This window comes from Peromyscus eremicus, chromosome 8a, assembly GCF_949786415.1.
Source record: "Peromyscus eremicus chromosome 8a, PerEre_H2_v1, whole genome shotgun sequence".
NCBI classification, from domain to species: Eukaryota; Metazoa; Chordata; class Mammalia; order Rodentia; family Cricetidae; genus Peromyscus; species Peromyscus eremicus.
In genome coordinates, this window is record NC_081423.1 from 89,952,579 (window position 1) to 89,979,267 (window position 26,689).

Consider the following 26,689-nt stretch of genomic DNA (forward strand, 5'->3'; position numbering starts at 1 on the left):
AGCCAAGCTTAAAGCTCACATTGGTCTGGCTTCTGAGCTTATCTTTCTTACCTTCCTTGCTATCTGAGATAAACTCATGGGCACTGGGTTGAACAGATGTGGGGTATGCCGACGGTGGCTCTGTGGAGATCTGAGGCTGGACCACCATGAACCCAAATTCTCACCACCGTGGAGCCCAGGTGGGAAAAGACTTCAGTTTTGATGGGGCTGTGTGTGGACAGAACATGGCTACACGATGGCCCAGGGCTATGGCCACCTGTCTCATTAGCATATAGGAAGTTTCACCAACTAGGAAAGCGATTTCTTCAGTCACATAATAGAGAATCACAACACCATGGCACATATCGCATATACAAACCATGGAACCAACTCTGCTTTCAACCACATCAACTGCGTCTTCCTACATTAGAAGTCGTCAGTCCTTACCACTCTAAGGATGCTAAGAACCAGGATGGTGACTACCTTCTTACTCAACATTTACAGGCAGATTGTAGTATATACAAGCAAATCCCCCCAATTCCAGTGTCTCTGAAATTATTATGACCACAAGAATGTAAGGTAAACAGTTTATCATGTGACTGTCTCACAGGTACACAGAACAAAACCAGAAGTTCGGTGAAATAGAACATGGCCTTGCTAGGTGAGATGGACATGCCTGTTTCTTTTCCCTGTTTGAGTATGGTTTGTCTACTTTAGTTTACTCTGTGGTCACGGGCCACACACGACCTCGTATTCTCTGGAGGGCATGTGTCTGTAGATTGAAAATAACAACTGGGGACCCTTACCTCTGGGGCAATGTAATCGGGAGTCCCACAGAAGGTCCTAGTCGTGACTCCATCCATCATGTGCTCCTTGCACATGCCAAAATCAGCGATCTTGATATGTCCTTCTGAATCCAGCATGACATTGTCCAGCTTCAGATCCCTGCAAGGAAGCAGGTGAATGTCAGGGGTCTTCCCAGGACATGACTAATTTGCTTGCAGCTGGTGAAATAGAAGGATGTTTGCCTAGCCACCATCTCAGTGGCACTCATGTGGTAAGTCCCTGGAGACCAGACACCAAGGAATTACTGTGTCTTTCTTTTTCCAGAGCCTGGGATATGGTAGGTATTTAAATGCCAAGTGAATGATAAATGGTTGAATTACTGATTCCCAATCATATCTGTGGCTACAAATCCAGGGATTCCAAATTATCAGGTTTGGGGTGATACCAGGCATTTGATTTATTAATATCCTACACAGAAGTGGGGACACAGACACACAGCTAGGTTTCCCAAGTGACAGGTTTAGAGCTGTATCCTCTATCCTGCCTGAGCCAATGTCTTCTTAATTATTCAAGATACTTTTTTTTTTTTTTTGATTTTTTGAGACAGGGTTTCTCTGTGTAGCTTTGGAGCCTGTCCTGGAACTCACTCTGTAGCCCATGCTGGCCTCGAACTCACAGAGATCCGCCTGCCTCTGCCTCCCGAGTGCTGGGATTAAAGGCATGCGCCGCCGCCGCCTGGCAAGATACTTTCTTTTTTTGATACAATATTTTCACCAAAACCCCAAAGCATTAATTCAGTAGTCCCCGCTTGCTTTCCTCTCTCCCCAGCTCCCATGTCCTTCTCCTGCTGAGTGTCTAGAATGGCGGTCTACTTTCTGCCGCTCTCTGTCCTCCATTCAAATAAAAGGCAGAGGAAGGCGCTGCCAGCGGAGCGGAAAATGTGACAAGCTGAAAGGAGACTAGAAATCAAAAAGCGGTTCTCGTTTGCCCGAGGCTACAGAGGAGGAAGAGGCTCAGCAAGTCTCAAGTCGCCATCACAGAATCAGTCCCCTGCCCACAGAGGCTGCAGGAAGAGCTCCAAGACACACCTGTAAATGATTCCTCTTTTGTGCAGGAAGAACAGTCCAATGGAGATCTCCGCTGCGTAGAATCTGCAAAAGAAAGTGTGCTTCAGACATCTGGCTTTGGGAGCTTTCTGGATACTTCTTTGACTCAAGTTTGGGCATCAGAGAGATGAGAGATGGCAGATGGAAGGTGAGAGAGAGAGAGAGAGAGAGAGAGAGAGAGAGAGAGAGAGAGAGAGAGAGAGAGAGAGAGATTGAGAGAGAGAACCTAGAGCTCTCTGAGATCACCCTGTACATGTGCATTCCATAGCTGGCTCCGCTTGTCTCTCCATCACGCCAACGAGACAGACTTATTTTTCTTGACTGTGGAAAGTGAGCAGCTCATTTACTCCCTACACATTAATTTCTAATATAACAGTTTAAGGACTGAATACTTGTGAGACTCTTCTGTGTCAGGAGTGTGGTTACGTGGGAAAAGTTTCGATTCTCTAACACGTGGATGAAGTAGGTTTTGCTGTTTGAGAATGCATCCACTCCCCAAAGACAAAGCCCCGTGCTGCTGAATGCATTAGCTGCTTTATTCCTTAGCGAAGTGCCCAATGGAATAAATGGAGCACGCGCCATGATTCATGCCTGAGTTTGCCCTTTTAAATAATTCATAATAAAAACAGTCATTACCATCACTTCAAAATCATTAATAGGTTAATATCTAGAACTCAGATTAAATGCAGAACAATGTTTTAAAATCTGCATAGCACTGGGGAGCCTTTGAAGTCCAAGGAGCCACAAGTCCACACTGGGGTAAATACATTCCTGGAGGCTTAAACTAAACACAGTGGCTGCAGTGGGGCCACCTCTCTGGGCTGGCAGGGGAGGCTGGGACAGGGCGGGGGAGAGAGGAGAGAGGAAGAGAGGATCACAGGTGATTTTTGTGTTATTTTTCACATTTCCTACATTTTTAACTTTTCTGCAGCACAAGCAGAATGGTATCAGATGAGGTGCCATCCAGTAGGTTGGTAACACAAGGTGGCCATCCTGCTACCTCTACTTTTCTGGCTCTGGGCTTCCGAGCTTTATTTTACAATGCGAGCATCTTAATGCTCTGTGATGTATAAAGAAGGGATAAAGGCAGGTGTAAAAATGCATTTGCTTCTTAGTAGAAATAAAAGCAGAAAAAGCCCCCTTGGTATTTTTTAAAGCTTGCGATTAAAGAGCTCCCTGTCTGTCTCCAGTTAATCTTTCTAGAGCAGATTATCCCACACAGGCCCTGGATTCCTCTGACTATGTTTCATATCGCACACAGGCCCCAACCCCATTTCCATTTGCTGACTAATGGGTCAGGCCCACTCTCCCTCTGCATCTAGGTATGGAAAACGGCTCTCTGCTCAGTTTGCTTCTGTTCAAGTTGCAGACGCCCTGGATGTGAGATGGGCGATGGTGCGGGAGTCCATGTCCCCTCCTCCACCCGCTTCCACCTGGGGCCCATTTCTCTGCCCCTGCATCCCCCTGCAGGTAAGGAGCATCCCAGTGTGAGGCTCTGAGAGAAGCTTCTGAGTCTTCCCTTGGTGTCCTTCTTCCTCGACAGGACAGCCGTCCTCATCCCAGCCTGAGGACGTCACTTACAGGGGTTTCCTTCTCTTGCCCAAGTCAGCACCTTTTGCTTTTCCTCTTATAGAATGTACATTAAAGATAAAGGCCTAATTCCAGCTCCGATTCTTCCCTGCAGGTTCCCACAGGGCCCCTTGCACCAGCCCCGTCTTCTTTCCTCAGCCAGTGGGCTCTGTGAGACCTTCCATGGGATCAGGCCCTTCTCTCTTTATCTTCCTCAGCTGCCCTCCCAGCAGACTCTACATCCATCCACCCCGCCCCTCCCCACCTCGCATCGCCTGAACTGCAGGCTACTGCCTGGACTCGGCTCCCCCATCTCTTCTCATCCTTCTCTTGGAAGGTGCCCCTCACCTCTGGGGTGGGTATTCCCCAGTTATGTGCTGCTCCCACTCTCCAATCCTGGGGTACTAGTGGTACCCTCTGTATACTTGTGCTCCAATTCTGGGGTACTAGTGGTACACTCTGTACACTTGTGCTCTAATTCTGGGGTATTAGTGGTACCCTCTGTACACTTGTATTCCGATTCTGGGGTATTAGTGGTACTCTCTGTACACTTGTACTTCAATTCTGGGGTATTAGTGGTACTCTCTGTACACTTGTACTTCAATTCTGGGGTATTAGTGGTATACTCTGTATACTTGTGTTCCAATTCTGGGGTATTAGTGGTACCTTCTAATATACTTATACTCCAATTCTGGGGTATTAGTGGTACCCTCTGTATACTTGTACAGCTTCAGCAATGTGTTAAGATTGTTGGATGGCTTTTCCAAATGCCACGTGAGGGTGTGGGCTCCCCAAGGGCTGGGCCTCACATTACTTTTACACTCTTGCTGGATACATAGTGAGTATGAATTACCGTCCACTCAATTAATGGTGAAGTATTCCATCTAAAGGGATGTTAGTAGGTGATTGGGAGGGGGGCACCAGAATGTTCTATTTGCTGAAAATAGAATTAACTGGCCCTTAGAAATATTTATTATACATGGGTCCTATCTGTGTGTCTGCTACTCTGGGAAGTTTTAGTGCTCAGATCCAAGTGATAAGACTTACTCTTAGACATTTTCTCCAGAAGGAGTTCCAAGTTGGGAGTATTAGGCTGTCTAAATTATAGGACTCAAACAAAACAAAACATAGTATTAATAAAAATAAAAAAATACTCACACTGCTTGTGGTTCCTTAAATTTCCCTACTTGCTGAATGTGGTACATGAGGTCCCCACCGTTGACATATTCCATGACGAAGTATAGCCGGTCCTGTAGACCAAGGTTCACACGTGAGTAGGGCTCCTCCCTGGCAGAACTGATCTGCTTTGCTTTCTCATTATCAAATATGGGGTGGCACTGGCAGATTGCTCTGTTGGGGGGCACTGGCAGGTTGCTCTGTTGGGGGGCACCGGCAGGTTCTTCTGATGGGGGCACTGGCAGGTTGCTCTGTTGGGGGGCACCGGCAGGTTACTCTGTTGGGGGACACTGGCAGGTTGCTCTGTTGGGGGGTGCTGGCAGGTCTGCTCTGTTGGGGGGCACCGGCAGGTTGCTCTGTTGGGGGGCACTGGAAGGTTGCTCTGTTGGGCACTCTTATAATCTTTTCCCGGCAGTGGGGGATACATAACTCATCCTATGGCATGGGGACCTTGAGAAAGATAATGTCCTTTCATAGCTCTGTATGTGATGGCTGTCTGATAACATGCCTGCTTCCTGGTTTCATAGGCGCCTTGTTACTGTAAGGGCCTCAAACATTCTCTGCCTTCTCCCGTACAGATAATATATCTCTAAACTAGTGGTGTTGTGAAGACTCTACATGGGCCTATCATTTCATCTTAACCCATGTTATCGGTGGTGCACATGTGTTAAATCTGGCCTGCGACATCCAGGAGGTACATGCTAATGCAGTAACACGCCTAAAGGGGATGCTTCTAAAAATATATCTCTTGGGTTATGTTGAACTCGTAAATTACATGAACTTATGGTATTTGGGGGGGGGAAGGGGAGAGGGGAGCACCAGAAATGGAAATTTTAATCAATGTTCTTTTGCCTCTATAATGTGTTCAAATATTGCCTTTTTATAAAAATTTTCCCTGTCACTGGTATGCTAAGTGCTGGCCCCACAGAGGGCATACATCACCGAGCCAAGTAAGTCTGCATATTTATGAGGACATTATGCTGGGACAGATGGGAGAGACCAGGGAATTTAATGAGGAAATAACCAACAGCACAACAGAGCGTGGTAAGAGCTGACCTCTGCTCGATTGTAGAAGACACCCCGCCCTCGAAGTGGATACTAACACTAAACTGCAGCTTGGGGAGGGAGAGACCACTGATGGAGCCAGTGCTAACAGCCGGAAGTGGCTTCAGGAGCTCCACTTCCCGGCTTTAAGTCCACCTTCATTTCTTTCCAGTGCTGCATCGCATCCATAGGGTCAGGGAATGGGAGGCAGTTCCCCCTCCTATCTTACCACTACCTCTGGCGGAGGGCTGGAGCAGCTGACAGCCTGGGTAGAGGGTGTGTGTGTGTGTGTGTGTGTGTGTGTGTGTGTGTGTGTGTGTGTGTGTGTGTGTGTTGGAGGGAAGGGGCAGGAGCTGACCGGTGTGAGGCTGACACACAGTGGCCAGTGCCGGCTCTGCAGCCCCAGCACAAGCCATGCCCACGGGGATGCCTCATTTTGAGACTGACTATCCAAAGGCATTTAGGGTGTTTCCCAAGATTTTAAAAAGGGAAATAATCACGTATCCATTTCTGACCACGGGGCATCTCTAAATGAGATGACAGATAATGATAGCTGTTGGAGGAGTGAGACACGACATTTTTTTTTTAGACAGGATTTCTCTGTGCAACAGCCCTGGTTGTCCTGGAAGACCAGGCTGGACTCGAACTCAGAGAGATCCTCCTGCCTCTGCATGCACCACCACGCCCGACTCGTTGTGGTGTATCTTAATGTGTATGTTTCTGTGGTGACTGGAAAGCCCCACAGTGCCTTGGTAACATGAACATTTCTTTCTTTTTAATTTTACTCTGTGACAAAGGTCGCAGAGTTCCTGGGGTCTTTTATAAGGACCCTTTTCCTGTAAAGGGTCAGATAGGAGATGCATGCAGGTTTTGCCTGTCTCTTGTAACTCCTCATCTTGGCCTTCACAGTGGGGGTGCAGCTGCAGGTGACAGGGAAGTGGATGGATATGGCTTTGTCCTTAGAGAGTGACTTTCAGATGCTAAACTCTGCATTTCACATGCCAGGAAATGTTATAATTTGGATTTATTTCTTGTGATCTTTTTCACAGCTCCTGGGCTGCAGGGCAGGGAGCAACTTGCTATTCCTACTGTGTCGTTATACGAGGGAGGGTGTGCTCCTTAGGAAATGGAGTTTCCATGTTCCAATGCTGTGCTCGGCAGCTGGATCAGTGGTCTTTAAAAATAGGGCTGGCCAGGCATGGTGGTACATACCTTGAATCACAGCACTTGGGAAGCAGAGTCTGGTAGATCTTTGAGTTTGAGGCCAGCCTGGTTTACTAAAAAAGAAGGCAGGGCTGTGAATCTATAGCTGTTCTGTGTAACTCTTAGCATAGAGCCTGCATGAAGAAGACCTCTTTCATACAACCACTTCTAGGACTCCAGTGAACACCCAGATCTGCCCATGTGCAAGCCCCTCATTTAAAGTGGTTTAGTATTTGTATGTAATCCATGTATATATATATGTGCCCACCGACACAAGATCACCTTTAGATTACTTATACATAACATAATGTAAATGCTACTGTGATGAAGGATGAGCAGTGGCAGCCTGTCCCCAAAGGAAACTGAATTAAATTATTAGGATGAGAGGGTCTTGAGGCCATGACCCAGCCTCCAGATGAGAGGGAGCGCATTGACAGAAACCATGGTCCTTACCACCGTCTGGAAGCAGGAGTGCAGCTGTGTCAGGAACGGGGGCTTGTCTAGCAGGGCCAGAACCCGCTTTTCCACCATGGTGCACTCCACATCATCGTCCTGGATCACCACGTCCTTCTTCAGGATTTTGATGGCATACAGTTCCTCTGTTCCCTTCCTGTCAGCGAGCATCACCTGGGGAGAGAAGGAGAGAAGGCTCCACACTGGTGGGCAGGCATCTGGTGCTGGGAGCAGGAGTGGAGGGTGTGAGGAACAAGGGCAGGTGTAAGTCTGTGAGTGCGGGAGGAAGTAATACTAAGGATTTTGGTGTGGCTGCATTGTGGGTAGCATTACTTAAAGTCCACATGTAGAAGTCTTGGTCCCTGGTGTGGCAATAGTGGGGGGTGGGAGGCCCTGGTTAATAGTGGGGGGTGGGAGACCCTAGTTAATAGTGGAGGGTGGGAGACCCTAGTTAATAGTGGGGGGTGGGAGACTCTGAAACAGTGGGGGGTGGGAAAATCCAGCAATAGTGGGGGGTTGGAGACCCTGAAACAGTGGGGGGTGGGAGACCCCAGCAATTGGGGGGTGGGAGACCCTGAAACAGTGGGAGGTGGGAGAATCCAGCAATAGTAGGGGGTGGGAGACCCTGGCAGTAGTGGGAGGTGGGAGACCTCAGCAATAGTGGGGGGTAGGAGACCCCCGCAATTGGGGGGTGGGAGACCCCAGTAATAGTGGGAGGTGGGAGACCCTGTAGGAGCTAAGGTCTTTTCTAGCTTTATTTCTGTTGCTGTGATAAAATACACTGACCAAAAAAACCCCCCAAAAAAACAACCAACCAACCAAACAAACAAAAAAAACTTAAGGGGGAAAGGATTTATTTCAGCTTACAGGTTACAGTCCATCATTGTGGACAAGTCAAGGCAGGAATGTCAAACAGCTAGTCAATTCACAGCCATAGTCAAGAGCAGAGAGACATGAATACACACATGCTTGCTTGCTTGCTTGCGCTCAGCTCACTCTTGAGTAGTTCTGGATGCCTTGCCTAGGGAATGGTGCTTCTCACAGCGGGCTGAGTTTCTCCATATCAATTAACTTGAGTAAGATGATTCCCCCATACACAGTCCCATGGTCCAAACCAATGTACACAATCCCTTCTCCATTTCCAAGAGATTCTAGGTTATGATAAATTGACAATTAAAGCTAACTATTACAGTCCTTAGGTTATTGGGGGTGTGCGATGCCCTTGAAGGGCACTGTGGGACCAGGGTCACATTCTTTTCTTGTTTTGTTTCCTTTTAGCTGAAGTTATGAGGAAGTTTGTTCCAGCACACATTCCTGCCATGATGTACTATCTTTTGAGCGACCAAAAGTAATGGAACCACTCAGTCATGAACAGAAACCTCTAAGACCATGACCCAAAACAAACCTCACATTTTATAAGTAAATCGCTTCGGGTAATTCAATATAGTTACAGAAAGCTGGCTGACAAACTTTATATCTGGATTTCAAGTATTATAAAATACTTCAAGTTAAAATTCCTTCAGCATTCATATTCCTTTTTAAAGTATCCAGGTTTGTAGACAGTGTAGGGTATTAATATACAAAGTTGCTATTTTGTCTGATAACGGGAATATTTAATATTCTTTAATGGGTTAGTCTGGAATTACTCATATTCATGTTTTCTGGAAACATTCTGAGAGTAAAACGTAACCTTTGCAATCTTGAAGGCCAAGAACACAAACCCAGAAAAAGGCAGGCTCAAAATCAGTTCATGGGTCTGTCACAAGGTTTGGGGCCACAGAGGACAAACAGTGAGCACCGACTGAAGTCCATATGGACCCACTGTAGGGTCTCACCATGACAATCACCCAGGCTTAGGGCAAGTTCATGTTCAATTTCTAGTTGTAAAAATCAATCATCCTACTAGCATTTTGGAGCATTTTAGAGCATGTCCTCTAGTCTGAACATGGGGAAAAGGGGATTCCACAAACGAACTCTTTGTAGTTGTGTGTGTGTGTGTGTGTGTGTGTGTGTGTGTGTGTGTGTGTGTGTGTGTTGCCCACATGTGTGTGCACCCACTTGCATATAAATACACTGAGGGACCATATGCCTATGTTCATACTGGTTTTTAGGCTAGAGGACAACCTCAGACACCATCCATCATTTTTATTTTATTTTTTTCCTTTTCTTTCTTTTCATTTTTTTTTTTTTTAAGTAGAGTCTCTTGCTGCATTTGAACTGGCCAAGTGGGCTCGGTTGGCTGGCCAGCTGGGCCTCAGGACCCACTTGTCTCCAGTGCTGGGGCTATTAGTGCAGGCTAGTAGACCTCACGGGGCTCAGATCTACTTGCAAGTACTTGATTGATGGAGCGATCTCCGCAACTCAGCACAGTTGTTCAAAAAGGTTTATTTTATTTCTAATTATGCATGTATGTGTGCGTGTGTGTGGTGGGGTACGTGCATGTGAGTGCAGGGGCCTATGGAGGCCAGAGGTACTGGGTCTCCCAGAGCTAGACTTACAGGTGGTTGGTTATGAGCTGCCTGAAGGGTGCTGGAGACCAAACATAGGTTCTCTGGAAGGAAATCATGTGCTCTTAACTGCTGAGTCATCTCCCCAACACTCTAGCTGTTTTTAATGATGTCCAAACTATCTGAGGAATGTACCTATATGATCCAATGCTGCCCAGCACTGATCCAACATTTCATGCAAAACTCCTCCCTTCTTACCTTCCCAAAACTCCCCTTCCCCAGCACCATGAGGAAATTGAAGTCTGTGAGCTTCACTCTGTCAAGGTTGTTGGACGGTTGCTTCCTGTCTTCTGAAGGGCTGATGACTTTGTTACCAGCAGGGCCGAGCTTGGCTTTCTGAAACAAGTACAAACATGAAAAGCCATTCATTGGTCATTTTCTCCCCCAAGGAAAGAGTGACAGAAACCAGCATGCTGTTAATAAGCTGGATGTCAATGGTGAGGAACAGGCTGAGAAAAGCAATGGGAGGGTAAGGAGAGATGACCAGCAGCTCTAGGCATCCCCCTAGGGAAGATCTACTGTAGCTAGAGTTTTCCTGCCTGGCCCACAGTCAGGACAAATCTCTAACACCCGCCAGTCCCACAGCCACTCAGACCCAACCAAGTAAACACAGAGACTTATATTGGTTACAAACTGTATGGCCGTGGCAGGCTTCTTGCTAACTGTTCTTACAGCTTAAATTATTCCATTTCTATTAATCTATACCTTGCCACATGGCTCGTGGCTTACCGGCATCTTCACATGTGGCTTGTCATGGTGGCGGCTGGCAGTGTCTCCCTCACCCAGCTTCCTGTTCTCTCAATTCTCCTCTCTGTTAGTCTCGCCTATACTTCCTGCCTGACCACTGGCCAATCAGTGATTTATTTATTGATCAATCATCAACACATTTGACATACAGACCAACCCACAGCAATCTACAAAGTGATACTCTTCCAGCCTTCACCTACTTAACAATTCCATACAATAACCGAGAGTTCATTCAAAAGAACCTGCCCATGGCAGGTGAATTCTGATTCTGGGATGGAAAGTTGACTTCTTGAGGGTAAATAGTGTTTTGAGACTGTTAACATAATCAAGGAAATGAGACTGTGAGTGGATGTTTTTCTTAGTTGTAACAAAATTAATCCATATGTAGGAAATATGTACCCAGGCAGAAACGACCGCAGAATGTTCTCCAGAGAGGAGCTGCTTAATTGGTGAGCTTTGAGGATGATTTATTGCTGCTTTCAAGAGAGCAGGAAGAACAGGGGTTTGTTTAGTTAAGTCAGGAGTTGGACTGATGAAAAGAAATAGTCAGCTCCTGGCATCTGGCTTCACGTCAGCCTGGAGGACACCCGGTAAATGATGCTCTGGTACCAGAAGGAGTTTTTGCACACTGGAGTCGCACCATGTGACAACCCTGGAGGGGGCTGCTGGTGTCGGACTCTCACAGAGAGTTCCACTCTCACCTCCAACGGGGAGAAGGAAGGGGGCTCGGCAGAAGGAAAAGGCAAACAAGATGCCATGGGCACTGATACATCAGTGGTCAGCAAGGAAGCCCCTGGGAAAGCAGGGGAGCCAGAGTGGGTGCAGCGCCACACCCGCTGTCAGACAGCGTTTTGAAATGTCTGTGTGATAATGAGAGTGAGCCAGTGTCCTAGCATTGGTGCATCTTCCACAGCCTCAGCCCCAATTTTAAGGGCAAGGGTAATTGCTTTAGATCAGTGGTTCTCAACCTGGGGGTCCCAAGCCCTTTGGTTGTCCAATGACCCTTTCACAAGGGTCGCATATCAGATATCCTGCATATTAGATTTCTACATTACGATTCATAACAGTAGCAAAATTACAGTTAGGAAGCAGCAATGAAAATACTTTCATGGCTGGGGGTCACCACGGCACGAGGAACTGTGTTACAGGGCTGCAGCAAGAGGCAGGTTGAGAACCGCTGCTTTAGATGCAGTCTTTATGTTAGGAGCACCTCCTCTTCCTCAGCACCGCAGACCTAAGTGTGGGTTTGAGCTCAGTAGTAGGAGCTAGGCTCTCACTCAGGGGGTCAACACCTCTACGGGTAGGTGTCTTCATCACTGTTCTATTGCTGTGAAGAGACACCACGACCAAGCCAACTCTTACACAAGACAGCATTTAAGTGGGGGCTTGCTTACAGTTTCAAAGGGTTAGTCCATGATCATCATGGTGGGGGCATGGGGGAAACATGGTGACACTCATGGTTCTGGAGCAGTAGCTCAGACTGACATCCTGATCATCAGGCAGAGAGGCAGAGAGACTGGGCCTGGCATAGGCTTTGGCTACTTCAAGGCCTACCCCCAGTGGGCTTTCTCCAACAAGGCCACACCTCCTAATCCTTCTCAAATAGTGCCACTTCCTGGTGACTAAGCATTTGAATAGATGAGCCAACGGGGGCCATTATTATTTAAACCACCACAGTAGGTCAATGGGTAGATAGCAGAGGAGGTAAGGAGGCGGGGGGGGGGGGGGGGGCGGGGGGGGGGCGCCTCACTATGGACAGATGCCTTGGCAAAGCTGGGTCCCAGCTCTAGGGGAAAATGTGTATTTGTAGGTTTGTTTCTTTATTATCAAAGGTTTCCCACATCAATGAAGACAATCCTCACAGACGTGACCACAGGCCAACCCAATACAGGCAGTCCCTGTGTTAGGATGGGAATGTGGACATGGCGGGTGGAGGCTCATACTGCTGAGGAAAAGTCTCCCCGAAAGTGGAATTCCATCTGTGCTCACAGAGGGAGGCTAGAGGGAACCAGATCAAGACTTCACTAATTGTACTCAATATAGACAGCTGGCTGCTTGGGGACCCAGCCCACGGTGTGGGTTAGATCTCACTCCTGCCCAAACTAGTCCTGAGGTATAAATGACCCAGGTATTTGTATACATGTGTTGCCATCCAGAGTGGCACTGCCCACCATCCCAGTTTTCCTACAGAGCCATTTCCATTTGGCCAACTGCAGGCCTTGCTGCATAAGGACACCAAGCAACCTCTGATTCTGAGTTTTTTTTCACAGCAGAAAATCCATAAGTACTTCAACTTTGCTGGTCTGGGCCTGCCTTTGAGCAAGTTCCACTCGAAGGAGGGGTTCAAAGTACTATGGAGTTCGAGAAGATAGCCAGGGATACTTAGCAACTGTGTTAGTTGTGTGTGTGTGTGTGTGTGTGTGTGTGTGTGTGTGTGTGTGTTGTGTTGGGGGTGATTTAGGGACAGTCCTAGAGGCCTTCTAGGAGGGTCCCTGGCCAGAGACCAGATGCTGTGAACAGCTGGATTTCTCTTCTTCCCGGGGCCACATTCTAGAAGGCACAGCCATCCCATAACAAGTTCTGCTTCCGAGCCCACCATTTCTTCCTCTTGGTTCTGAATGGGTTGCTTGGCAACTGGCTTCACAGCAGGACCGAGAGACTTGCCCTTCCTGACTTGCATACTGTTGACATTACTCTGGCTGTTGGAGTGTAGTGCAGACTTCACCAAGAGTGCAAATCGAATCAATGTATGTGTGTGTAGGGATACAGCTGGAGCCCATTGCCACCTGCTGACATCCTTTACTATGGCAATGTAAACAGGGACCAACACGGGCAGATGCCCTGCTGTGGTGAGAGCAAACAGGAGTCAGATGGCAGAGGCTGACAGCAGACAGTGATAGGAGGGGGAGTGCTCAGAAGCCCCCTTCCATTTCTACCTGATGTCGGCTCTTACCACAAGGCAGGCGGACACTGGCTCACACTTCTGATCCTTTAGAACCATAAGCTAGATAACCCTCTTTAATTCATATACTGGCTAGCTTTGGGTATTTTGTTGCAGCAATGGAATAGGAACTGACTCCCTGTGGCCCTTGCTCATGCTTGTGCTCTGTCTAGTGGCTGTGTATGTCCCATGGACCTCACAGCCTCTCAGGGGAGGGCATGGCGGGAGAGCAAATGGAGATTTCTGCAGCATCTAGATATCAAGTCCCCTGCAGGGTTGGACTAAGATCAGTTAAGGCAGTGGTTCTCAACCAGAAGGGGGTTGAATGACCTTTTCATCAGGTTGCATATCAGATATCCTACATATCAGATATTTACATTACAATTCATAACAGTAGCAAAATTACAGTTATGAAATAGCAATGAAAGTAATGTTATGGTTGGGGGTTACCACAACATGAGGAACTGTATTAAAGGTTTGCAGCATTAGGAAAGTTGAGAACCACTGGGTTATAGGTTATAGGTAAAGGTATTATAGAAAAAGCATATCGTTGGGCATGATGGCTCATAACTTTAATCCCAATACTCCGGAGGCAGAGACAGGAGGATCTCTGAGTTTGAGACCAGCCTGGTCTCCAGAGTGAGTTCCAGGATAGCCAGGGCTACACAGAGAAACTCTGTATAGAAACAACGCGAAGCAAAACAAAACAGCATTGAAATTATTCAAAAAAGGGAAAAATGAAAACCTTGATGTGCGATGCTGTAAAAGAGAACAAGGTAATTCTAAATGCTAGAACTTTCCCATGTTTTCTTCTTATGTCCTTAACAGCATAGCATGTGTTATTGGCTTTGACTAAAATAACTTGCACCTGGGGAATTCGGATTCTTCAAAAGATGGAACCTGAACATTTGTCAAGCCTGGCTTCATGATGCCACCTGGATTGCCAGGCTCTGAGACTAGCCAGTGTCCACCCCTCATAAGGAAATGAGCTGATAACCAACTAATACTGAATCTCATTTGGAACTACAGAGGCATTTTGTAGTCCCTGAAGTGCTACAGGTTGAGGTGGGGACAAGCAAACCATATGACAGGAATCTGAACACTGCAAACCCAGATCCTCGTGTGCCTGTATTTACTGGAAGTGAGTCACAAGTCTACATAAGTGGCCACCTCCTGGGCCCAAGGACTTGTCTGTACAATGTGAGAGACTCCTTACACTCAGCTCACTAATGCAGGGTTTGCAAATTAAAACCAGGACAAGTTCCATGCCAAATGACTTGCATCGTGGGGTGTGATGATATAACCCTGAAGTCAGTTTCTGCACATGGAGGCAGAGGCAGCTAGACCAGGAGTTCAAGGCAGCCTGGGTTACATAAGTTGCTGACTTTAAAATCCATAAAATAATGTTAACAAAAGTAATAACTTACATTAGGTATATGAAGGACGGGGTGGTGGAGACACATTTTCTATCAGGTTAAACCATTTGCAGCAGCAGAGCTGGGATAATTTGACCTCTGGTAGCAGCGAAGGCGGAGGTCTAATGCTAATGCCAACGACACCTTGCCTTGCTTGAATTGTGTGCACTGAGTGTATGTTGGCTTTGCTAAACAAGCAACACGACCCCAAAGACCCAGTGTTATGGTGAGTGTACCGTCATCACGTGTTGGCTTTCACGTCATGCCTCTCTGCCTGGAAATTTTGACAAGAAGTTCTGGTTTATCCAAGCCTAAGACCTACATTGCAGTATGAGAGCAAGTCTCCCGGTGGTCATTTGGGTAACCTCTGAAGAACGGGTCAGTGTCTAACTCCACTCTGCCCCACTCGAAATGTTCTGATTCTCGAGTTAGTACGAGTATGGCTTTGATGAATGTATTTATCAAAACTATTTGCAGTGTGACATAGTGACTGCCTTTGGACTTGAGAGCTGTGGAAGGGTCTTTCTACGTCTGACATTCCAGGGGTGACAGGCCAGTGGTGCCCAACCATGGAAGCACATAAACTGTTATGGATTTCTTTTATATGTTTTTTCCTTTTTCTTTTCATGATGAAAATGCTGACATGGCATTTCAGCACTGCTCCACAAAGCAGGATAGGGTTTAGCGGAAGCAGATGTGCCGTACAGAACCAAGGCACAAAATCTTACCCTCAAGGAAATGGATTCACCCATGCATGCTGCAATCCTGGCTCAGAGCAATTGAGTGCTTTGAAGCAAATCGTGAGGACTTGGGGAGGGCTTGCTAGAGGGACCTGTCAGCTAGGTTAGTGCCCGTGTTTCCGAACAGCAATGAGTCCTGACATCTAGTCCTGCTACTCGGTTGCTAGGCAACAGGTTAAAAGGATGCTACTTAGTGGGTATTATGGGTCTTGGGCAGCACAGTGAAGTAGATGAGAAACCTGCTGTTCTCTGGCTAACTCATTTGTCATTTATTGGAACAGGCCAGGCATGCTGCCCCCTGGAGACCTTTATTCTTTCTGCCTCCTGTGACCCACATAGGCATACTTACCTTCCTTCTAGTCTACAAATGATGCCTTAAGCATCTGGGACCCCCCACTCACCCTGTCAGCTGTCCCTGTCACCTTGCTCTTCCTGGTCTCTTTATGCTCTGTGAACCAGTCACCCCTCTCCTCTGGCTCTCTCTGGTCTAACTCCAGAGCATAGGACATGTCTGGGATACAGCGTACCTCAAATTCTCTGAACAAGTGAATAAGTGCTTTTTTCACATAACATTTTCTAAAAGGCAGAGTTATTTCTTCTTGAAATAAAGCGATATATATTCATTTCAGAAAAAATTTAAGATGCATACATTTTTTTAAAAGAAAGAAATAAGTACCTATGATTTTATCAGCTAGAGACAATCACTGGAAACATTCTACAGATGCCCTGCAATCTCTCATTTTTCACATCACAGTTAACAGGTACAGAAGACCCCTGGAACCTGCATTTCCTCAACACGTGTTAGGGAATTCTCACTCCCTGCCGTCAGATGCCTTTCACTGTTTCTAGAGCAGGCAGATGCACCATTTTCTGTTTGAATCTCTCTCTTGTTCTTAGACTCCAAGTAGATGCAGAGTCATCAGGTTAAGGTTTGGATTGGGCAAGGCTGGTGGCATCCACTGGCGACTGTACAAGGACATCTGGGAAGATCGGGGAGAAGGGGTGGGAAACTCAAGGAGTCAGGACACACCAATTCCAAAAGACAAGCTTTGACTTCTTCTAGGACATCGGTATACATTATTGGTTGGGACTTCTAGCAGCGTTCTTTCAGATCTGGCTTTGGGACCATCTTCAGTCAGGTGTGTCTACCTTTTGATACTGGGAAAAGATGTTATCTCCAAGTATATGCTCTAGAGCAGTGGTTTTCAACCTGTGAGCCGTGCCCCCCTATAGTGATGAAAGACCCTTTCACAGGGGTTGCATATCAGATATCTTGCATATTAGATATTTACATTATGATTCATAATAGTAGCAAGATTACAATCAAGAAGTAGCAATGGGGGGAAGGCTGGGGGGAGGAGGGAGGAGGGAGGAGGGAGGAGGGAGGAGAGGGAAGGGTCTGTGGTTGGTATGTAAAATGAATAGAAAATTTCTTAATAATAATAAAAAGAAGTAGCAATGAAAATAATTTTATGGTCAGAGAGTCACCACAATATGAGGAACTATATTAAAGGGTCACAGCACTAGGAGGGTTGAGAACCACTGCTCTGTAGCCTCACAACTGGATTTAAAAACATTTACACCACATCTGCGCGCGCGCGCGCACACACACACACACACACACACACACACACACACACACACACACCTCTTAATGTTTTAAGTAAGGTGATGATTTTGTGTGAGGTCACATTCACAGCTATCCCCAGCCTCGTGCATGCTCATAAGACCTGTGGGCTTCATGTTTGACATGCTAGAAGGAACAGTCTTAGAAGGGTGGCATGGCCTGAATACTCATCCATCTGCCCCAAATTCACATGTGGAGACCCTCACCCCTGATCTGACAGTGTGAGGAGACAATGAAGTCACTAGGGCTCCACAGTCATAATGGGGGTGTCCTTATGAAAGGGTCTCATGCTTTCTAGGGAAACAGGAACAAGCAACCTTCTGTGAACCAGACACCAAATCTGTGCTGCCGTGACCCTGAACCCCCTGGGATCGAGGGCAGTGAGCAATGGGTCATGTCTGTAAGGCTCGTGGCCTGCGTGGTTACAGCAGAAGGAAAGCCCATCTCTACAGAAGGTACACAGCTGTCCCCAGGGCAGGCCACCTCCCTCGTCACCATTTCCTTCTGACCGCATGCTCTTGTTTATACCCTTAGACTTAGGGGCCTGGATGGCTGTCAATGCCTGTTGACTGGAGTTTTCTTCCCAAGCTGGGAGTCACAGATGAACAGCAAGCAAGCCTCAGGGGTGTACTAGTCACTCTCCCCAGGATCACAGACAGTCTGTCAGCCCTAGAAGGTGCCTATGAGGAAGACGCCTGCATGTAGATGAGGATGTCTGAACCTTGTGATGGTCTCCAGAGCCAACTCCACTACCTCCAGCTCCTCACAGGGTTGCTCATGCTATGGAGGAAGAGAAGGATGCCATTTTCTCCCAACACAGGACCCTGGATCCACTGGCTGCAGAGTCTGAGTCTCCTGCACTCCAGGTGGGCCCAGAATGGGTGCAACCAGCCTCAGAAGGATGGAGACAAATGACATAACATGTTCAGGTTACAGACGAGGGGGCTCAGTGACAGTCCAGATTCACTCTCTTCCTTGGTTCTGAAGCCCAAACTCTAGGCTTTGAATTAGCACTCTCCCCGCTATAGCAAAGGTCAGTAAATAATTCTGGCTGTGCAGGCCAGATAGTCTCTTCCATCATTACCCACCTCTGCTGCTGTGGCATGAAATTCAGATGAATGAATGTGTGGCTAGGATTTAGAATGGCAGGCAGTGGCTGGGATGGGCCTCTGGGGTGCAGTTTTACTTTTGTCTCATGTCCTGTAGATTCTCAAATCACTTATCTTCACCTGCTGCTGACCTTTCACAGTTTTATAGATTTGATTTTTCGGTGCTGGGGATTGAACCCAGGACCTCAAGGCTAACATTCTACTAACAAGAGCTTCACCCCTAGGCCTTCAGCTGTCCTTAGATCAAATGCCTATGTCTCCTTGCTAACTTTTCAGGACAGCAAGGATGGAAAGTTCCCAATGCATCTGAATCAAATTACCATTCAGTCTCTTCTGTGATATTCGATGCTCTAAGTGGTACAGGCAGGCAAATAAGGCTGTGTTGCCAAAACAGTAGGTACTTATTCAGCAAAGGCCAGGGGATACCCAGTAAGCCATTTCCATAATGAGAACTGTTTTTATGGGCCCATCCACTCAGGTGGCTGCCACTGTTAAAATGAAGTCAGGAAGTCACAGGAAGTCAGCAAGCCTCGATGTTGTGGCAATTGAGTCATACTCCAAGGGTGGGTGGGTGAGGGAAATGTGGGACCCAGGATCTATTAGAGCTTTGCCTGGCGTGGACAACAATGTTTGGTTATTTTTCTACCAAGCCTTATGAGTTTCTAGTATGTTATTTTCTTTATGGTTATCTATTTTCCCCTTATGCTTTTTGATTCATCCAGTGATGTATGGCATGCCTGTTAAGCTGGCTAATCTTTTTTTCACACATGTATTCCGAGTATTTTGGTCCCTCTCCCTTATTACCAGCTCCCATTTCCTTCCCATTCCCATTGATTCCCTCCTCTTCCTGGCTAGTCTTCCCTTCCACTTCAAATCTCCCTCCCTCTCTCTTTGCCCTCTTCCTTTTTTTTTTTTTTTGTGGGGAGACCCAACTGAGTTTCCTTAAAGTTCCAGGAGCATGGGCACCTTAAGAGTAAATACTCCCCCCCCCCCCATCAGTTACTATTAACTGCCAATAGCTCTTCAGGGAGAGTGCAGTTTCATGCACCTCCCCCCCCCCCCAACGGTTAACCTAACTGCAGACTCTAATTCCTCAGGGGAGGCTGGCTAAACTAGAAGCAGCCCAACTTGCCTCACCTTGGTAAGTGGTCCCCTGAAGGCTACTGTCCTTAGTTCTCTCCAGTTGCTATGGGAGGATCCTGGGATCCCCAAAGGATCCTGTTTGAAGATCCTCCAAATTTTACCTTTTCTGAGTGTTTCCACCCATGAAAACAGTCTTTCTCCCACTGGGGCTGACATCACGATTTGTCCGATGTCCACTTTAGGGAAGTCTAGTGCGGGCGGAATGGCTGTGATCTAAAATGTTATTAGACTCTTTTCACACTAGCCCATTTCTTTTCCTGCCAGGGATTGCCACCACTCAGGCTTTGCAGGGTCGGGAGTCTCTGGATTCACACACGCTGTCAAAGTAAATGGTTTTCCAGACTGTCAGCCACGTTTAAAGGCAGGGATTCTCTGGGCAAGCAATAGATGGAAGGAGCCAACAAGACCCACAAGGCCCTTGACTGTTTCTCTTTTAGCACCGTGATTGTTGCCTAAAATTGGGAGCAATTGGGAGCGTGAAACGACCATTTATTTTATTGCCATTCCTGTTCATCAACAAGTAGAGGCCCCAGGTGAGTCTCTGCTTCTGCTCTGGCCTGTGTTCATTAAGATGCAGGGAGTCTTGCTTTTGCGAGTCTTTACTGCCCTCTTGTGGTTTAGCTCCTGGAGCAATTGTACCCTAACAAGGATCTTTTGCAGAAATTCGTCTAAGGTTCAAGGGGTAGCCTGTGGCAGTGGAGTCCCATTGAATACTGCAAAGTGGCACAAAGAAAGCACCTGGACCATCTTCCCAGATGAACCTTTGCAGAAATGCCCCAAAGCACTAAGAAGAGAGAGAGCCAAGCGCTTGCCAATGCCACCGATGGTAAAATGCTAGAGGGAGTTTTAGAATCACCAGGTACTTTAACTTATAGAAAACTGCAAACCCCAAACAAGTATAGATCATTTTGTGTCTTCTGAATATTCTAAAACCTCTGCTGCACTCAGACTCTGCAAGTCACAGAACCAAGAATGGATCGGAAGAGAGAGGGAGGCGGTGGAGTTGCCAGGGACCCTGGAGTGGGCTGAGAGCCACAGCATCTACTTTAGAGAAAGAAGCAGACAATGACCTGCAAAATGATGAGAAATGATGGTTGTTGTCACAGGAGGGCAGAGTTCAAATGAAAAAGCCACTCCTGGGGATGTTCAGCTAGAATCTGAATAAGCATAAGAAGCCAGCTCCTGAAGTAAATACCCAAGCTGTACAAGCCAGGGTGACCCCGAAGCTTGCTTTCCTTCACGGTTGTTTAGGTTGTGAGAAAGATGAACAGAGCACCATCCTATACCCCACCGCAAAGGGCTCAAAACCTGTGCTTTTACACAGGGGTCTTGGTTTTTCTTTTTATGAGTCTGTCTCTGAAATGCTGGATCCACTTGTTCAACTGCTTGAACATAAACTTTTTCTAAAATGTCTCTAATTGACAAGAGCAAGCGTTTTGAAAGCCGAGCCAACTGCCATTAAATTCAGCACACAGCTTTTATAATGCTCTGTTTTAGCCCATGTTCATGGGACATTTTAAAACCATATGGTTTTATAAAACCCAGGCATCTAATCATAGCTCCATGGAACACCTGCTTCCAGGACCGGCTGCAGCTCTCCTGCTCTATGTTCCTCTCTGGGTTCCATGGCCATCAGCTCACAGGGAAGGCGGGGACTTCAAGAGTTGTCACAGACTTCATTGACACTTAGGGCATCCTTAATTTCTGTAAAATGGACTGAAATTCTACCTCATCGTCGTCGTAGATGAATGGGATCTTCCATTTCTGCTGGCTCAGCCCTGGGAGCTCCTTCGAGAGCAGTGCCCAGCCACAGCCATTCCCGGTGGCAGGCAGTATCAGAAGAGATTCAGGATGGGTAGAGAGGAAGAGATGAAGCCTCAGCAGGGAGGCTCCCCAAGAGGTAGACTCAGAGAGGGCCAAGTGGTCCCCAGGGTTCTCCTGCCAGAGTTGGTCTTCAGAGGAATGGGGGGCGGGGTTCCTGGAGGAGGATCTTCAATGTAAGACAGAGGTGTAAATCTACATCTTTTTCTCTGGGTGTGTGTGTGTTGGGGGGGGGCACCAGGCTGGTGTAAGAGACTGCTGGGGGTGTCACTTTTCTCTACGGCGCTCTGGGCCTGGGGTCCTAGAAGGCTGTGGAAAGTTGAGGTGCAGACTTGGTTGCAGGCTGCAGCAGAGAGGAGGTAGCTGAAGTGCAAGTAGCTTCAGGGGTAGAGAGCCTCAAACGGGAGAGGAAAGAGGTGCAGGCATGAGGCTTACCACATACTAGATGTCCTGGAGTCCTTTGGATGTAACCCTTGAAAGTGGGTGGGGACTTTGCACTAGTCGGCCAGAAAGAGCCAAAGGAATCTTTATCAATGTTATGTTTCTTACAGGGGTATTCACAGGCTGCTGGGGACTGGAGCAGTGTGGGGTACAGAAAGATTGCCCCTGATAAAAAATGAGACCATGGTGGCACTCCCTGCCACACCCTCCCTCACCGCAAGCCACCAGCTCTGTGCAAATGTGGCCACTCGCCTATGGTCCTTGCTGAGACCAAAGGTCCTGCTTATTTCTGTGTAGCATGTCAGCTGAGACACGTACAGCCTCTAGGGGCCAGTCATGGGTTGGGTGCTGACAAATCTATTTTCATAAAGGTCCACAAGGTGAAGATTAGTTTGTGGCCAAGCCAGGGCAAAGCCCCTCTGAGGTGTGAGGGAGTGACTGCCCTCCAGTTTTGCTTCAGGGTCAGGGTGCATTATCCCGGCACAGGCAACGTTTCCTTTCTCAGGCAGAACAAGCTGGGGTTCTTCTCCTAGGGCTCATCATAAAAGGCACAAGAAATACTCAAGAGCAAACACAAAACTTCCCAGGAGGAAGCTCTGTGGCGCACAGTGAACTGAGTCACCAGACTTCTCTGTCCCAGGTGGGAGAAGCGGAGTGAACCAAGGTCCACTTGCTGCCTGTGTTTGCTGTGGTTTGGGTGTGAAATGTCCCCGCAGGCTCATGTGTTTGAACACTGGGTCCCACTGGTGGCCTTGTTTGGGAATGTTTTAGAACATTTATCAGGGAGAACCTTTCTGGAGGACATGGGTCAGTGGGGATGGGCAAAGCCCCACTTCCTGTCCAACCTCTGTTTCCATGGTTCCTCCCCTGATGCCACCATGCTACCCCACTACAATGGACTCTAGTCCCTCAATAAAACCTCTCTTCTCTTAACTCCCTTGTCAGGCATTTTATCATAGCAACAAGAAAAAGAACTAACACGGCACCCAACGTACAAATGGGGGCTTCAGACCCAAGCGGAAGAACAGAGCTTTTGAGTTTACTTGGAGATGGCTACTGAGGAAAGTAACATCACAGGCAGCCTCTTGATTTCTACCTCCCGGGGTAGGGGTGCAGGGAGAACCCCAGGAATGACAGTGAGGAATTCTAAGCACCTTTTATATTTACTTTAACCATCCAAGCAAGCCTTGCCAGCTTGGGGCTTTTTATCTCTTCCATATTTAACATGGAGGGACAGAGGTGAGACAGGCGAGCCAAGTGACAAGGAGCCAAGGCCACCAGCTAGGCAGTGGGAGAGCTGGGCTTGAGCTCAGGAATGTGGCACTTCGTGCCACTGTACCATGCTGCTTCCTGGAGTACCAAGCAAGGTAGGTGTGAGTGAGTGGCCAACCAGTAGAGAGGAGTGGTCCTTTCAGAGTGCGCAGTTGTCCACCAGCGTTGGGAAGAGCAATCACTTTACCTGCTGGAAGGGGGATCTAGAGAGGTGATGGCTTTGCCTTAGCTCTTTTTTCCCCATCCCTCTATTTTTAAAAGTGTGTATGTTGCCTATATGTATTTATGTGCACAGTGGGCATGCAGGTGCCTGTGGAGGCCACAAGAGGGTGCTGGATCCCACGGAACTGGAGTTAGAGGTGCTTAGTGAGCTGGGAACTGAACCCAAGTCTTCTGAAAGAGCTGTGCAGGGTGGCAACTGCAGAGCCACCTCTCCAGCCCCAGCCCTCTGTTTCCCTCCTCAGCTATGTCTGTGTTCGATACCCATGTCTGCCTCTTCTACGTTAGGAAATATAGCCTTAGAATGTGCATCTTCTCCCCAGAAGGATCATTTCCAACATCGAAACAAGGACAAGGGCACATTGCTTAAGCATGTCACATCACACAGGCAAATGGTTTAGATAGCATTTAGGGTCCCAGGACCCAAGAACCAGCGTATTTCATCCACCTGAAAGTGTTTGTAAACAGGAACCGCCTTTACATCCTGGAGCGGCCAGAGGCAACTATTTACTCTTGAGAAAACAGAAAGGGTTGCTCTGAGGGAAGACCTTGCCCAGTAGCTCAGTGTATTCAGGGGGAGCCAACTTCCCAAGCTGCTTCTCCAAAGAAAAGCAGAGTCATGAAACAGCTGTTAAAAGAGGCAGTGGAGGGCAGAGGGAGGGGAGCAGTTCTTGAAAGCACTGCTCAGAACGGTCATCACCCCACTCTCTGGACACAGTACCATGAGACAAACACTGGAGCCTGCCTGACACAGGCTTCCCTTAGAATGCACAAGGCACAGAAGGTGGCAGTCACCTAATGGCACAGGGGTGGAGTCGGGACTGGCGGGAAGGTGGACCCGCTTGGGCCTAGTCCCTAGAGGGTACAGAACCACCTCATTCTTAGAACAGTGAAAAGCCTGGAAGCAAGCCGCATGTGGCCAGGCCCATTCTCTCTCCCTCCTCAGGGCATTCCTGGGCATTGACATGGTCTTATGCCAAACAGTTCCACTGTACCTGTATATGTGTTTTGCTAGGCACCATCCACGTGACAGGTAATGGGCATTCCTGTTAGTACACATGTCCAAGAGCACACAGCTAGGTTCCCAATAATTTTACACACACATACTCAAGACCAAACCCACATTAGTCTTTTTTCCCAGTTCAAGTTAGCCCCGCCCCCCACCATGTGACTCTCCAAAAGGCTCATGTAGCTCAGCTTGGCCTTGAACTTCCTATGTAGCCCTGGTGACTGAAGTCTGGCATTTGTGCCTCTACCTCCTGAGTGCTAAGATTACAGGTGTGTGCCTCCATGCCTAGTTGAAGTTCTATCATGCTGTGGATCAAACCCAGGTGCCTCATGCACCAACCAAAGGACATGTTCTTAATAAAATCTGCTTTCTTGAGGCCTTGGAGGCTCTTCAGTAACTCAAGATGCCTGAGATTTTCCCAGTAAAACAAGCTGGGAGACATGGGTTAACCCATCCCGGTTAACTGAAGGTCACATCACCAGGCTCTGTGTCCTCCAGCTCCCCACTGCTGTCTAGAACACCCGTGTGACTAGAAAGCTTCACTGTCCCAAGTATTAACCTTAGTGACAATGAATCGATACCCTCTTAACAGAGGAATCATAAGAGGGGTGACAGGAGCAGTCAGAGGTCCATCTGGTGTGAGGCAGTTTCAGAGAGAGGATACCAGAGAGGCTGGTTTTCACAACCCAAATCCCACAGCCCAAGTGGGTCATAGCATCCCTGAGCCTAAATAGGGGTGATGAGGGGCAAATGCAGTGGTCCTCAACCTTCCTATGCTGCGACCTTTTAAACAATGTCGTGGAGACCCCAGTCGTAAAATTATTTTCATTGCTACTTCATAACTGTAATTTTGCTATTGTTAACAATCATAAATATCTGTGTTTTCTGACAGTCTTAGGTGACCCCTGTGAAAGGGTCATTCGATCCCACAGGGGTCGCCACCCGTAGGTTGAGAACTGCTGGACAAACAGATGAGCCATTAGAGTGGTAAGGCTCTGTCTACTAAAACGGGAAGCTGGTCAAACATTCTACCAAGTGTAAACACATTTTCTTCTCTTACATCTATCTTGTAAGTATGAGCCTTTAGGTCAGTACTCACAAAACTATAACTGTTCCCCAAAATAGAGTATTTTATTCTAACTGCCAAAGCTTTGTTTTCTGGCCAGAGAGCTTAATCTACCACACGATTAAAGGGAGCCAACCAGTAACAAACCACCCACTGGATCTTGAAGCTGGAAGCATTTTGACTGGGTCCTCAGCCACCTTTTGCTTTAGTACCTCTAGCCCAGACACACTGACAAGATTTAGGAAATCCCTTCCTCCAACTTCTATCTGTGATAGGTCACCCCAGGAAGACCTCCAGGGGAGACACCTCAATACAAGTGCCCTGCACCCCAGAGTCTTCCCCAGCCACTGGGAAATTACTCTTGGACTCAAATGGCTTTACAAATAAGGTCAAGGCTTGGCAATATTTGGCGATGCTAAACTAGACCAAAATCTCCTTCTGAAAAAGAGCAAAGGAAACCACATGAAGTGACCGAGCCCAGAATCCCCAGCACTCCTCCCTTTCACACCTCCAAGGGATCTAGGGAACATATTCTGGACCAGTGGACATCCAGGGGAGCCAGGATGGTGAACGCTGGGAAGCTGTGTGGCTGGCTCTGTGTTAAGGGCCAAAGACCTGGGAGCCATGGAACACACCAGGTTCCTGAGCCCTGGCACTCTCGGCCTATGTAGTTTGGGAAGTGTCACCATCACTTATATATCACAGCAAGGGTCTCAAAGAATAAGGAGAGTCTATCCATGAAAATAAGCTAAAATCCCCAAATACCCACGAGCAGCCCAGCCACAGGTTCCTGAACCTCATTTTAGGAACTGCCATTTTGAATTCTTAAAAAAAAATTTTTTTTTGAGATGAAGTCTCACTATGTTCCCCTGGCTAGATTGTAACTCATTATGTAGAACAGGCTAACCTTGAACTTACAGAGAGCTGCCTGCTTCTTCTTCCCTAGTGCTGGGATTGAAGGTATGCACCACCACACCTGATTTAAAGATCTATTTTTATCCTTCTTAATTATGTGTATATGTGTATAATTCTGTGTAGGCATGTATACGTGAGTGCTGGTGTTCACAGAATCCAGAGGTGGTGTATTCCTAGGGGCTGGAGTTCCAGGCAGTTGTGAGTCACCTGACATGGGTGCTGGAACTGAACTCAGGCTTTCTGAGAGAACCACAGACACTCTTAACCACTGAGCCAATGTCTTCAGCATTCCCAATCTGGGTTCTTGAGGCTCCTCTGGTTTGATTGCGATAGCATGCCATATCACCAGAGGGGCAACATTTTCCAGCTGTGAGGCTTGATCAGTGTTGGGAGCTGGAGTC

The 26,689-nt window shown here is 47.5% G+C and overlaps 1 protein-coding gene and 1 long non-coding RNA gene across 3 annotated transcripts in view; one reads left to right on the plus strand and one right to left on the minus strand.

Moving 5' to 3' along the window:
* Prkca (protein kinase C alpha) overlaps positions 1–26,689 on the minus strand; it is a 399,699-nt gene that overhangs the window by 37,933 nt on the left and 335,077 nt on the right. The window contains exons 9-13 of the mRNA XM_059272016.1: positions 10,022–10,159; positions 7,317–7,490; positions 4,599–4,690; positions 1,854–1,916; positions 786–924 (exon numbers count right to left, since the gene is read on the minus strand). Coding sequence (XP_059127999.1) covers positions 786–924; positions 1,854–1,916; positions 4,599–4,690; positions 7,317–7,490; positions 10,022–10,159 — 606 coding nt within the window. The remainder of the gene's footprint in view (positions 1–785; positions 925–1,853; positions 1,917–4,598; positions 4,691–7,316; positions 7,491–10,021; positions 10,160–26,689) is intronic.
* LOC131917881 (uncharacterized) lies at positions 19,454–22,740 on the plus strand. Of its 2 annotated transcripts, XR_009380763.1 has the most exons (3): positions 19,454–19,543; positions 19,810–20,078; positions 20,206–22,740. It is a non-coding gene; the product is annotated as an uncharacterized LOC131917881 (long non-coding RNA). The 2 variants fall into 2 exon arrangements; XR_009380762.1 differs by having other exon boundaries at positions 19,810–22,740.